At 46.9% G+C, this 15000-nt stretch overlaps 1 protein-coding gene across 1 annotated transcript; it reads right to left on the reverse strand.

The window, feature by feature from the left end:
- Nucleotides 1–11260: 11260 nt before the first annotated feature.
- LOC139749808 (uncharacterized) lies at nucleotides 11261–13549 on the reverse strand. The gene is made up of 2 exons (XM_071664080.1): nucleotides 13020–13549; nucleotides 11261–11919 (listed from the first exon to the last, which is right to left on the reverse strand). The coding sequence occupies exons 1-2, from the start codon at nucleotides 13431–13433 to the stop codon at nucleotides 11710–11712; spliced, it is 624 nt and encodes a 207-aa protein (XP_071520181.1). The 5' UTR covers nucleotides 13434–13549; the 3' UTR covers nucleotides 11261–11709.
- Nucleotides 13550–15000: the final 1451 nt, after the last annotated feature.

The raw sequence follows: 15000 nt of genomic DNA on the forward strand, positions 1-15000 counted from the left end.
TTCAGCTGCGGTGACCGAACACATGAGGCATATTCTAGTAGGGATGGTGTCAGTAGCTTGTTCACTATTTCCTTATCCATACACTTGAAAGCTTGTTCTGATATTTGCCAGCAGACGACTTGTCTCTCCAGACTCTTCCCCTGAAATGAGACTCTGGCCACAGGTTTGGGAGAATGTTAATCCCCCGAAGTCCTCTCTCTCTCTCTCTCTCGCACACACACACACACACACACACACACACACACACACACACACACACACACACACACACACACACACACAGAATCCTGAAGCTTATTTCCTGCTAGGCAGTAATCACACCACTGAGGCCGACTTTCGCTGCGTTCCGTCCACATTGCATTCGCTCGGATTGAGTTTCCCCAGCCATGTTTCAGACCCGCTTTGGAGTCTGTTTAGGTCCCCTTGTAAGCTGATGCCATCCTCCTTGCTTTTCTCTTCCTTCATGACCTTTGTGTGTGTGTGTGTGTAAGTGTGTGTGTGTGTGTGTGTGTGTGTGTGTGTGTGTGTGTGTGTGTGTGTGTGTGTGTGTTGGCTTGGCAAAAAGGCTTGATATACCGTGGTTCGTGAGCGTCGGTGCCCCCGGCCCCAGCAGCAACACCCAATGCAGCTAACATGGAGATCCAGTCTCCCGCCTCTTGTGTTGTTTACATCTGCATCCCCGAGATGCCCTCGGAAGAATGTGGCGTGACACAGGAGCACCGGGGTATTTCTCCTCAATTTTTTTCCTCGTTGTCTTCCCTCATACGAACTGCGTCCAGTGTGCTGCTGCTCTCCGTAGTGTCAAGGGCGGGGCTAGCCCGTAGCGGTCACTGCAAGGAAGGTAAAGATACGAAGAGGAACGAGTTCGTGTGGGTCACGCGTTGTGAAGTGTTATGTTTGGGAGAGAGAGAGAGAGAGAGAGAGAGAGAGAGAGAGAGAGAGAGAGAGAGAGAGAGAGTTATAGGACCACTCAAGAAGAGTAGCATACATAATATCAAGGTAATGATGAGGCACAGTCCTCAGAGACGAAACGGTCATAACCGCTGCGTGGTTATGACTGAGCCCACTTGGCAGACTGACGCCGGCGGAGGAAAGAGAAGCAGCAGCAGCAGCAACGCCACCGACCATCATGAGTCCAACCCCGCTTCCTCACGAGTCATGTTTAAAGAGAGTCTCGTCTAGACTCAGGACCTTGCCGGGCATGGGGAGTTGAGAAACAAAAGTTTTCGGAAGGACCTCTATCTCTCATGGTGGGACACGGGGAAGGATCCTGTAACGCGTCAGTTCGAGGCGCGAACACTAGCGGTCGTCTGGGACCACGTCGTCAAGATTCTAGGGTTTTGCGACCTGCGGAACTGATCCCACTTCGACGGGAGACTGGAGGATGTGAGGGGGAGGAGCCGGGAGTGTTGTCATCACCAGGGGGTTGAGCGCGAGAGACTCTTAATTATTATAGTTCACGCAGATGCCAACTGACCCACAACTGTACCCTTTTTTTTGTTTTGTTTTATTCACCGAAGTGAAGCTTCTCATTCGCAAACCCACCCTATAGTTTTATTCAGTGAAGTGAAGCCTTTGATTTGCGGTTTCTTTCGCTTTCTTTGGAGTCTCGCGTTACATCAGACGTCGTTTTCTGTTTGGCCAAAGTCACCTGTGCCGAGTATATCATCTGCCAACACACGTATTACGACGACCCTTTTAACCCAACAGTTGAGTCGGATAAATGATAATGAAAATGGCAGAGTCGTTGACACAGAACTCTAAACGAGCTAGGTGCTAGTTAGTGTGTCTCTGCTATATTAGCTACAGCACGCAAGGGTACGGGGCAAGCCGTAGCGTCAACATAATTACAGTTTGCGAGGCACTTTGGCCACCCGGCGTTGGGCGGTTGTAATGGCGTATTACCATTCGTCTCCACCGTGGCTCAGCCCGTGGGTGGAACCCCGCGCACCTTATCATGTCTCGCCCCAACACACACCATCTGCCAGTTTTGAAAGACCAGGTCTCCCTCGCCTTAAGAAATTCATACATTTTCTTCCTCCTCTATTTCTTTGTTCCTTTCCTATGATGTATTTAAGAACATCGTCAACGAGGATTTTTTTTTTTTTTTTTTTTGAGTTCGTGACCAGAAGAAGCAGCACAGGTGGGCTGACCGCGTCCCACGCACCACCAGTAGGGACGACTCATCGCCGGTTCCCCTGGTCTTGTGCCGACACCGTCTCCCTCCCAGACGACGGACCAGACGACTTGTGACCTCACCAGTGGAAAGATTTTGAGGAGGGTCACGTGCCTCCATGTCCAGCCCTCCCCCCCCCTCAGGTCATCAGCCGAGGCAGAGGTCGTCGCCAAGAGGGTAATGAGGCGGTGTGCAATTCGGGGGGGGGGGGGGGGGGGGGGGAGGGAGAATGGATAATTGGTTCAAGGTGGGTGAAGGGGACGCCCCATCACCACCTCCTCCCCATACCCGGGCCCGTAGCTGGTGGTGAAGAGGATTCTATTCTTTTTGTGGCGCGTTTCGTGGGTGGGTGCTGACGTTGACGTGAGGGCTGACGACGTGTGTGTTCATGCTAAATGTGAGGTTTGCTGACGACGTGTGTCTTGATGCTAATGTGAGGGCTGACGACGTGCGTCGTGGGCACTGACGCAAACGTGAGGGCTGACGACATGCGCCGTGAGTGCTGACGCTGATGTGAGGGCTGACGACGCGTGTCTGTGGTGCTAATGTGAGGTGCTGACGTTAAAGGGAGGGGTGTCTTGCCTATTGTCGGTACTGACGTTCATATGAAGGCTGACGACCTGCGTCGTGGGCGCTGACGCAGATGTGAGGGGCTGCGACATCACACACACACACACACACACACACACACACACACACACACACGCAGAGTCACATTTCAGACTGTACCACATCTGTTCACTCGCAAGTGAAACGACACAGAATCATTCACCATCACTCACTGTAATTTCATTTTATTTTCTTTTTATATTCATGAAAGCCATGACCGTATCTCTGCCGTATTATCTGCCTCGCAGCGAAGGTCGACTTCAACACGGGATTCGCCACCGACCTGACGGTACATTGTAGGTTTACACACACGGTAGAAAACTCGGCCTTTGCGAGAGACACGAAATTCACATTGCGACCGAGTGTGTACATGTATCCGTCCCTCTACAGCGTCTTAAGTTAGGCCACGTCTGAAGTGCTAGGGTTCGAAACCAAGGCGGTCGACCCCTGGCGGCCCGTGAGTGCGTCATGGTCAGCACTGCTAACAGTTTCCGAGGAGACCTGATGGTAGTTTTCAGGTCCTCACATGAGTTCCATAACTCATGGCCGTATTTCTCTCCTGTTAGATCTGAAATGTGCTGACTAGGGATGGATATGTGAAGGTAGAGGGAAAGAAGACGAAGAAAGACGTGGAAAGAAGACGTGAATGAATTTCCTTCACCGGTTTTCTTATCAGACACTGGGAAAGCTACCACTAGATAGTCTGAGATTAGAATGAGGATCATCAGTACATTTGAGATGAGACAAAACACTTTAATGATTCTAATTACCAGCCGATGAGAGATTAATGGTCCCTCTTAAGCTTGCTCACAGAGAATTAATTCTATGCACCTGTTACATTTGTTCTTCTCTCCACAAAGTAATTGCTAAAGTCCTTTTTTTTTTTTTGAGAATATCCTACTGTGGTAGAATTAGATCAGAATGTGTACCGATGGACATTGTGTCACAAAATGTCAAAAGTTATTATATTGTACCTACTCTACACAGTGTTCCTTCGAAGCTATTTTCCTGCCGGCGATATACCAAAGGGAATAATGGGTAGGGAGGAGCCTTCTGCTGTACTGTCCTGTCTCTAACTATAGTGGTGGATGGGGGAGGAGCCTTCTGCTGTACTGTCCTGTCTCTATCTATAGTGGTGGGTGGGGGAGGAGGAGCCATCTACCTCACTCTCCTGCCTCCGTCCTTATGAATGTAGTTTACCATCAAAGTCCTCTAGCAGATAGATGACTTCGTCAGACGCCATCAGGTCTTCTGTTACCCGGCGTTCTCAATGTCCTCTTTTTCCCCCTCCTTCGCGTCTCCGTCCCTCACTCCTCCTTAATCCTCTCCCCCTCTACCTCGAGTGTTATTCCTCCTCCTCCTCCTCTTCCTCCTCCTCCTTAACGCCCCAGTAATCTCCGAGGTAATGATAACCCAGCAGTAGGTATTCTAATTACACCGGGAGAAGTTTGAGCACCTCTGAGGTTGCCATGGCAATCAGCGGGTGACTCTGGGCGTCAGTCAGCTCCTCCTGAGTTGCCATGGCGATCGGCGGCGTGTGCAGGGCCCCTTTGGCACCCGAGGGCATTGTGTAGCCTCCGTAAATTTTTCGCCATGATTTTCCAAGTTCTCTGCTCAGCTCCGCCTCTACCCTCTCTCCCCTGCTAGAGACAGATCGACCGTAACAGTCGACCACCAGACACTCCGCCACAACCCGCGAGGAAAGCGGTGAGGGCCGAGCCATCCACGGGAATGCCCCAAACCAGACATGTGAACTGCGCCGAAGGACGAAAGGGAATATGGATGTGAGCGAGTGAGGCCTATACCCTCGTCTTGTTCCTGGCGCTGCCTCGCTAACGCGGGGAATAGCGATCGAGTATGAAGAGAGAAAGACATAGATTGAATGGAAACGTTCAGGGGAAAGCCTGGGTCAAAACTGATGGCAAACCAGCCTCCGGTACCTTATTCCAGACCATTACATAATAATAGTTCAGCCAGACCTTCCACAGAGATCAGCCTCCATCAACACTGCTTATAAAACCACACACACACACACACACACACACACACAAGGAAAAAAAAAAAGCACCCTGTCGAAAACACTCCTTCGAAACCCTTCGTCAGAATGCTTCTGCTCACCATACTCTGCGCCAAATCAAACGAGACATTAGAAAAAGACAAACAAAATGAACATGAAAACACCGTAGACATTCTGGGTACGATTTGAAAAGGATATTCAATAGATCTGGCGTGGACGTCGCCTGAGGCAGCGTTTCACAAACCTGCAGTGGAAAGGTATATCAGAATCCTCATGTTAAAACTGATATCAAGTCTCCTTAAAGAGTCTGCGCTTTCTTCCTTCACTTCTCTCTGGAGAGAAATGCCGTCAGAGCCAGTTGCAGTATACGATTTCATATTATTTTTTTCTTTTTTTTTTTTGCTTCGAATATCGTAAGCAGTTTATTAGTTTCACAGTGGACTGTGTATACTCAGTGTCTCATTTTCATATCCCTGGAAATAAGTTTTAAGTTTGAGATGTAACTTGAGTCTTGGTACAATCGAGGTGCTTGCTTGGCAAAGATGCCAGTAAACCAGACAGTAAACCAAACAGTAAACCAAACAGTGTACCAAACAGTATACCAAACAGTAAACCAAACAGTATACCAAATAGTATACCAACCAGTAAACCAAACTGTATACCAAACAGTAAACTAAACAGTATACCAACCAGTAAAGCAAACTGTATACCAAACAGTAAACTAAACAGTATACCAAACAGTATACCAAATAGTATACCAACCAGTAAACCAAACTGTATACCAAACAGTAAACCAAACAGTATACCAAACAGTAGACCAAACAGTAAACCAAACGCTTCATTTAGAACATCAGACCAAACGCTGTATTAATTCAGTAAAAAAAACAAAAAAATCATGAAAACACAAAGCCAAAAATAAACCAACACTTCGCCAAAACTTTCCCTCAAATTGTTGTCCACCAACACACTTCACCAACGTGCCATCGAAGCGCTCCAACACTCCGTCTTAGCAGCACTTCACCAACACTCCATCCCAGCTTCACCAACACTGCATCGCAGCACTTCAACAACATGCCATCTTAGCACTCCAACACTCCATCTTAGCACTTCACCAACACTCCATTTCAGCTACACCAACACTCCATCTTAGCACTTCACCAACACTCCATTTCAGCTACACCAACACTCCATCTTAGCACTTCACCAACACTCCATTTCAGCTACACCAACACTCCATCTCAGCTTCACCAACACTCCATCGGAGGACTTCACCAACAACACTCACCTACATGCAGGGTGAGTAGTGAGTGGGGAAATACAGCGAAGGTTTCTAAAAAGAAAATTGAATAATTAAGTTGTCATTTCTATCATGTGTTATTTCAAGACAAGATAGATAGATAGATAGATGGGTGAATAGATAGATAGATAGATAGATAGATAGATAGATAGATAGATAGATGGATGAAATAGATATGAATAGATACATAGATACATAGATAGATAGATAGATAGATAGAGAGAGAGAGAGAGAGAGAGAGAGAGAGAGAGAGAGAGAGAGAGAGAGAGAGAGAGAGAGAGAGAGAGATTTTCAAGGTAAGACCTATATACTTCACAGGAAAGAACCTCTCTCTCTCTCTCTCTCTCTCTCTCTCTCTCTCTCTCTCTCTGGAAGAGCACGACGCACCTCTCCATGTCTCTAGGGAGCCAAAGAAAAAATTACACAGATATTCGACGGGATTTTCATGGCAGGGTTAACGACGGCTCGTGCAAAGTCTCCTCCATCACCATTTCAGTATCACTCGTTCTTTTTTTTTTTTGTGTCTTAGACCCTCCGTCGCTTCCCATTTCTCATTCTTCTAATCTTCCTCCTCTTCTCTCTCTCTCTCTCTCTCTCTCTCTCTCTCTCTCTCTCTCTCTCTCTCTCCTCTCTCTCTCTCTCTCTCTCTCTCTCTCTCTCTCTCTCTCTCTCTCTCTCTCTCTCTCTCTCTCATTAGCAGCCAAGGTTGGCTGGGTAAGCCACACCGGTGGGATATTATTACCCGGTGCTCCAGGAAAATAGACTTATTTTTTTTTCTCTCTTTTTAGTCTTTTGTCTTGTGCTTCTCTGTACCGCGTAGACACGTTTTTGTCATCTTTTTTTTTTCCTGTCCATCACTAACATCATCGACACCATTTTTCTTCCCATCACTCATTCATCTTCTTCATCGCTATGATTATCTGTATCGCCAATGTTCTTCATTTCTTCACGTTTTTCTCATTCTTTTCTTTTGCATTTTGCCTCTTCCACCTCTTCCTTTCCTCTTCATCCTCTTTCCCTTTTTTTTTTGTTATTGTATTCCTTCTAATGTATCATTCTCTTAATTTTATTTACTCATTTCATTCAATTCTTTTCATTTCTCTTTTTGTCTTTTTCCTCAATATAATCATTTTTTTTTTCGTCCCTCTCTCCATCTAATTTTATTATCACACATTCTCTCTGTTATTCCCTTGGTCCTTCTGTTCTTGTGTTTATTTTCCTTTCATACCGTTTTCTTCCTCTTTCTTTCATCATCTCTTTTTGTCTTTGTCATTTTACTGTTTTCTTCTACCATCTTTCATCTTTGTTTTTGTCCTTTGTCATTTCACTGTTTTCTTCTTCTTTCTTTTATCTTCGTCACTTCCATACTGTTCATCATTTTGCCTCACAAAGTCCTTGCTAGTGACCAGAGAGATACCGTAATCTTCTCTGTGATAGCCAGTCAGAGCTTCTATTCTTATCAGCCAGTCTCTCACTCCGGTCTTGTCAGGAGTACTGGTGTCGACGCCCCTGGGGGAGGTGGGTAGCGGCGGCTTCACCGCTGAAGTACCCACTCCCACAGTGTGGAGTCTAGAGCGCTCTGATGTAACGTCTCTCCCTCCCTCCATCCCTCTCTCTCTCTCTCTCTCTCTCTCTCTCTCTCTCTCTCTCTCTCTCTCTTGACTGAACACTTTTGAGACAGTGTTCTCTGCTCTGCGCTGTGTGTGTGTGTGTGTGTGTGTGTGTGTGTGTGTGTGTGTGTGTGTGTGTGTGAGGTGGGGGGGGGGGATTTCGTTCTGTCTTTTATGCATTATAACGTTTTTATATCCGTTTCCGGAATGGTCTGCTCGCTGGGTACACGCCACGAGCCGGGCCAGAAGCACTCTTACATAGTACGTGTTAGGTAATTAGGCCGAGGGCTTTTGTAATGATGATGAACTGCGCGGTATACGAGAATGATAGAGTAACTGGAGGGGGTTGGAAGAAGTGCCTGGGACACGCTTAAGAAGAAGAAGCTTCAGTGAATATCTCGCTTCGAATCCACGAGAGACGATGTTTGCGTCTCCCTCGCTCGATCTGGAGTGTATATATATATATGTCTTTCTAGTCTTACCAAGGTGATGTACGAGTCGCACATATATATATCTCTTCCTGTTATCACAAACACCGAGTGGTCTACTGTTGTTTGACTTCCTTTGTGTTCGCCCCCTCCTTGCTCAAGCTCAGATAAACACAAAGCGCACTCAGACACATACATCACCATGTGTAAAGTTCATTTTATTTATTTTTTTCCTTGGAGCTCCTGGCACATGCAAGTTATCTCGGTCGTACATCACAAGGACATAAATCTGGCGCTCTCTCGTCCTGTACATGGTAAAACCGGACCTGGTTTATGGGGTTAATGCATCGGGAAGTCTCGGGTCTACACGGGTGCTTGCCTCTCCATGCCTCGAACTTTGACACGCACGCGCGCACAGACACACATACACGCACACACACACACACACACACACACACACACACACACACACACACACACACACTAACACTTATCAAAAAGAGTATGAAGGGTTAAGACCACACTTCACAGAGACAGTGACGATTTCCTTTCAAATCGATCTGCAATTTTGGGCTTCTTCACCAACGCTTCTCGGTTGGAACGACCGCCAGGTAAGGAGAGAGACCCCAAGTTATCTATGTAATCTCAGGTCTTACCGTGACACGACCCTGACCCCGTCCGTGACCTCTCGTGACACCCCGTGATGAAGTGACCTCGCCATCCCCTCGTCCTAAACCTGTAGGCAGCTTTTACGTATTTCTTAACCTTAATACGTATCATTCTGCATTACGTGTAATGAGGGTAAGAAATATGTATGAAACTGCCTACACACTGAGGAAGAGTGGACGGAGGGGTTACACATGATCAATATGCTGCCCACATCGCACAAGGTGAGTGAGAAGGTGTGTGGGGGAACACTGGCCTGGAAATCCTTCCCTCCTGTATTGCGCTCCAAAATAAGTAACAGAGGAGGGAGCCAAATGAGTTTTATCTCCCCCTCTTCAAGACTCAGTCATGTGTTCTCGATGCTAACTCTCTCACACGCAAGGACAAACACGTATGAAAGAATATCATATATATATATATATATATATATATATATATATATATATATATATATATATATATATATATATATATATATATATATATATATATATATATATATATATATATATAATCACCGGGAAGGAAAGCAGTATATTCTCATTTAGGACCATCTCTCTCCATACTGACTTTTATCATATCCTTCTCTTCCATCTCTCTCCTCCTCGCTCATACCTCCATTGCCTCTCCCTCCTCCCATCCCTAGAGTGTGCGTGAAGCAAGTTGCTTCCAGTCCCACACTGGGGTACTGCTTATGCAAATGTTATCAATGTAGACAGACCATCTATTCCTGGAAGATATTTCCAGTCAGTATTCCTTTTTCACAACGATGCCATACCAAAGCATGCATCAAGGTTTATATACTCGACCAGGTTTACCGAGAGGTAAGAAAAAAAATAATAATTGGGATTATTATTACAAATTACCTCATGCTCGTCAAGTATCTTTTTTCGCGTGAGCAATACTGCAAATACTGTTTGGACTATATACACACACGCCAGGTTATCATCATCATTCATCTTGCTTTTACGTAGTCCCGGGGACTGTGTGTGTGTGTGTGTGTGTGTGTGTGTGTGTGTGTGTGTATATCATGGTCATCATACATCATAAAATCCATACAAGCCTAATTTCCCCACTTATTCCTCTGTCCAGATTGCGTCTGGCTCGTGAGACTCCTGCAGTGTGAGTGACAGGTGGCGTGTGTGTGTGTGTGCGTGTGTGTGTGTGTTGAGGTTAATACTGAGTGTGTCTCAAAAGTATTTTGTCTCTTACGAGGCAGAGCCTTTGCCCACGCGAGTTTGTCGTAGCCCAGACTACGGATGAAACCACGACGGATCTGATCCATGATTAGCTCGTTCGTTCGAGATCATAGAAGCCTTTAGATAGTATTGAACGCCTGTGTTAAGTGATCTAACCTTCTTCTTCCTAAAGTAGATGGGTTTAAGGATTGTAGTCGGGGGTGATGATCATTGGACTTGTTTCTCAGTCTGGGGGGGGGGGAATGAGCTTGGTAGCTCGTCTCTGTATTCTTTCCATTGTGTCTGCGTCTTTTCTTTTCACGAAGGGGTGACTAAAACAGAACACAGCGTTCGGTGTCCAAAACGGGGACGAACCATCCGCTTGTAAAGAGTGTGGGTGATGTCCCTGGACGATAGCCCTCCCTGTATACTACATTCAAGAATTAGTTCTTCCCCCTTTTGACTCCTCCGTGCAGTGCTTGCTTGGCATTGGAACTCCAGAGATTATTACACCTTAATTCCCACTCCTCTTTTACCTTTAGTAGTTCAAGAGAATTCCTACTCTAGCCTACCCTGTCCATTTTGATTGCCGATATGTCAGACTTTGCACCGGAGGACAACCTCTCTGTCAATACCATACGACTTGAGTGTACGTAGTAAACTCTGATGTGGAACTTCGTCGAATGCTTTATGGAAAATGTACGTAGGTGACCTCACCTGCTTTAATGTCGTCTTGCATGTCGATGATATCGTTAAATGAATCAGGCAGATTAGTCAGACATGAACGACTTCGTCGAAAATCGTGCTGGGGATGTATCATGAAGTGGTGGTCGTGTGAATGGTTTACAGTCTTATCCGGACTGATGGTTCCCATAAGTTCAGCAATTTACACCCGTTAAGCTACTCGAATGAGTATTTCCCGAGTGATTTATTCATTTATAAATTTATGTTTTTAATGGGTATTACATTAACAAGCTTCCATTCTCCTGGAAATTCCTCCGTTGCAAGTGATTTACTGAAAAGAGAAGTCGAGAGTTTAACTATAATCATTTTTGGCCTCGTTCATTTTGTTCTCAGATAGAAATTTCAGCGCCCTCTGTTCCATTTTTTTCTTCCATTCTTCTGTCAATATATCGCAAAACGTTTTATTTACTCAGACATACATATTTTGCTCTGTCATGCTGGTTAAGTCATCATTCTAGCATTTTTGTAATTAGATTTTTTTTGTCCATTTACAGTCGTTCCTCTCCCACTGGATGATAAATGATACACAACCAGAGACAGGTATATCCACCAAGGTGACACAGACATGTATTGGTCTGTCTGCCCTGAGATCTGATCCACCGAGGGTACACAGACATGTATTGGTCTGTCTGCCCTGAGGTCTGATCCACCGAGGGTACACAGACATGTATTTGGTCTGTCTGCCCTGAGGTCTGATCCACCGAGGGTACACAGACATGTATTGGTCTGTCTGCCCTGAGGTCTGATCCACCGAGGGTACACAGACATGTATTGGTCTGTCTGCCCTGAGGTCTGATCCACCGAGGGTACACAGACATGTATTGGTCTGTCTGCCCTGAGGTCTGATCCACCGAGGGTACACAGACATGTATTGGTCTGTCTGCCCTGAGGTCTGATCCACCGAGGGTACACAGACATGTATTGGTATGTCTCCCCTGACACCAGGAGGAGGAGGAGGAGGAGGAGGAGGAGGAGATCAGGAGATCAGGGCATGGCACAGGCCTCGGCCATGACGAACTGGATATCGGTGAGGAAGGCTGGACACCCAGACTCGACCTGGGCCAGGGCGCAGGTGCAAGGTCGGTTGATGACCCTCACGATCCGCAGTATACTCCCGAGGACCTGGAGTCCGCCCTCCTCCCACGCCTCCTGCAGGGAGGCCAGGGCAGGCGTCAAGTCCGGCAGCTGCAGGATCTGAAAGGTGAAGGACAACGTCAGAGATAATGGTTGTAGCATTAAATTGCTAGAAGGAGGATATGCGTGGCACATATGATAAGGAAGACGTACATGTATGGCAGATATTACAAGGAGGACCCATGTGTCCTATAGCAGACACGATAAGGTTGACCCATGTGTCTGTGATAGTTATGATAAGGAAGACATACATGATAAGGGAGATCCACGCGTCTATGGCAAACGTGTTGGGGAGATGACCCCCTGCGTCTTATATACAGGTGTATTCACTTAAAACCATCGGTGCAGTGGTTCTTTCTTTACCCACCAGGGCTCAAGGCTCCTGTCTATATAACACTGTTTAGACTTGTACCTTTAAACATTACCCATCATTGCCTATACAGACATTGCCCTCGCCTTCTACAAGTTCCATGATGGGGTGTCTGGTTTTCGGGACGGGCTGCATTGACACATGTCTGAGGTGGATGGAAAGGTGTTGACCTTGAGGCAAAGACGACGTTAACGTGTACTACTAGCACAGGAATAAGAAGGAGGAGGAGGAGGATTGGTGGATTAATCGCAGGCTGTGTTTATCCCTAGCTATGGGCTTGTCTGTAGTAACTGTCTGCTTATTTTTTTTTTTGAGATGTTGCTCCAGTCTCTTATTTTTTTGATGGTCGAAATAGAATTTTTTTTACACGTTGTTTCCGTAGTCTGTAATTTTTTTGAGTGTCAGTGTAGGCCCTTTACCTTACGTTGATCAGTCTGTTGACAGTTTACCCTCAAATTCAAGCTGAAGTTTTCACCATAGCTGGCTGGAGGGACCATCCCTAACCAAAAGACGACATCTCTATTCGGAGCTGATGATCATATCCTTATATGACCCTTGACACTTGGAAGTCGATCCTACGGAACCAAAGTCGACCCATTTTGACCCACAAGTGAACGTGTCATGTCCTTCCTTTCGTATATCCCCGAGATTAGATCCTAGCATAAAGGAGGACCCTGCCTTGGCCTCGTCCATAGTCACTCCGTGATCCCACCACTTCCCCACGCGTCTTAACAGAGGAGGGGTCTCCCTCAGTACTCGATGAGGTGAGGACGTAGCTCCTTGTACTCACCAGCGTACAGTTGGTCGACGTGAAGGTCATGCTGACGCACTTGTTGTCGTCGCTGCCCATCATGTTGCCCCTCCTGAAGCCGGCGGACTCCAGCAGTCCCAAGAGTTCGTACATCGCTCCCGGGTTCTTGGTCGTCCTCAGGAGCTGGCGGATGTAGTCGATGGTCGCCGAGATGTTCTCCTCTTCGTCGTAGTCGTTGCCACCCCCGCCGTCGCCGTCGTCGTGGTGGTAGTCGTAGTGGCGGTAGTCGTCTAAGTGAGGAACTGAACTCTGGTCGGCAGAGTTGAAGTTGGATCGGCTGAACCGGAGGCCGAACGGATCCTTGTTGCTGATGGTGAGGCCAGCGGAGCAGAGCGCGAGGGACATCGTCACCGCAAGACCGAGCAGCATGGCGGCTTGTGGCGTGTCTGCCATTCCTCCCGCGACTGATCCAAGTCTTGTCTTCCTCCCGTGATGACTTAACGTTGCTGGTGGTGGTGGAGGGGAGCGGGTTCTGCCCACTTCACTGACGGGAGAGAAGTGTAACACAGAGAGCGGAGGAATCACCTCATGTATATATACCCCCGCGCGGTCTTGTTGTCCCACCAGAAGACAGGCTCAATGTTATTGGTCTCGAAGAACAACAAGCGTGGGCTCACGTGTCGCAGTGCTGTGTAAAGTCTTACCCCCGAAACTATTTACTAAACACCCTCCAACAACACAGAGATCAAATGTTTTGGAAACAAGTTGCACCCAGGGTGTTTACCATTCCGCTGCCTTCGCGATGACGCAAGCAAACGTTGGGAGATGCTTTGCCAACGTTGTGTGTCTCGAAACACGTGTAAGAGTTGTTTGTAAACGTTGGATGTGCGCGTGGCCATCAGGCGACGTGTCAGGTGGGGCGGGAGGAGGAGAGGTGTCAACACACACACACACACACACACACACACACACACACACACACACACAGGTATCAGGGCCATTTACCTACCTCAGTAGTGATCAGAATGTCTGGAACTTCCCGCGCGAAGAAGGACAACAGACGTGCGTGTTCTTGACGATGATCACCGCTGATAAGAAGGAGGCAAGACTGGACCCAGAGACTCCTCACTCCGGGAGTACGCAAAGTAACACGGCAAATACTGCAGCATCAACTCGCGCGTGTGTGTCGTATCTGGTCTCTCTCTCTCTCTCTCTCTCTCTCTCTCTCTCTCTCTCTCTCTCTCTCTCTCTCTCTCTCTCTCTCTCTCTCTCTCTCTCTCTCTCTCTCTCTCTCTCAAGGACTCTGTTGATGTATGTCTTCACCCAGTTCATTTATCATGGTAGACTTTCTCTCCCTTTTTCTTTAAGTAGGATCATGAAGGAAGGACTTCGGGGATCATGCTTCGATGGGAAAGCTGATAAAAAATCTAGCGTTTACAAGACGTGAAAATTCTCCATCACGGACTATTCTGAGTCTAATATTCAGTGTGATTTTATAGCAGAGTATTTTATCTAATATGATATTCAGCTGGATATTCTGCGCGAGCTGATTAAAGTACAAGATTTTTTCCGATTTTGTAAGTTAAAGTACAAAATTTTCCCGATTTTGTAAGTTAAAGCACAAGATTCTCCCGATTTTGTAAGTTAAAGCACAGGATTTTTCCGATTTTGTAAGTTAAAGCACAAGATTCTCCCGATTTTGTACGTTAATTAATGCTTTTTTCTTTTCCGATTTAGTAAACGTTCGGTTTCTCCTTGATGCTATCTGTGGCGCAGCTCTGTCTCGCTGAGGGCATCACCCGTCTGGGTGTCTTGGTCAGCACCACCTCCTCCTCCAGCCTGGGGACGGAGGGTACAGGCAGCCGCTGAGGGGGACGAAGCTCTGCCGCTCCGTGGTGCTGGACGAGGGACGCGTTCTTTGGCTGCTACGGATTCAAAGGCACTTCCACACGACGCCGTGAGTAGGTCTGGATTGTCCTCGCAGGAGGAGATCGAGACCTTTATTAGATTCTTCAGCGTC

This window comes from Panulirus ornatus, chromosome 8 (assembly GCF_036320965.1).
Source record: "Panulirus ornatus isolate Po-2019 chromosome 8, ASM3632096v1, whole genome shotgun sequence".
In the NCBI taxonomy this organism is placed as follows: domain Eukaryota; kingdom Metazoa; phylum Arthropoda; class Malacostraca; order Decapoda; family Palinuridae; genus Panulirus; species Panulirus ornatus.

Bases quoted from the DNA above. Each gene is read 5' to 3' on its own strand.
- LOC139749808 (XM_071664080.1), bottom strand. From the start codon at position 13,433: ATGGCAGACACGCCACAAGCCGCCATGCTGCTCGGTCTTGCGGTGACG. The intron at 11,920-13,019 runs GTGAGTACAAGG...TTCACCTTTCAG, and splicing joins CGTCGACCAACTGTACGCTG to ATCCTGCAGCTGCCGGACTT.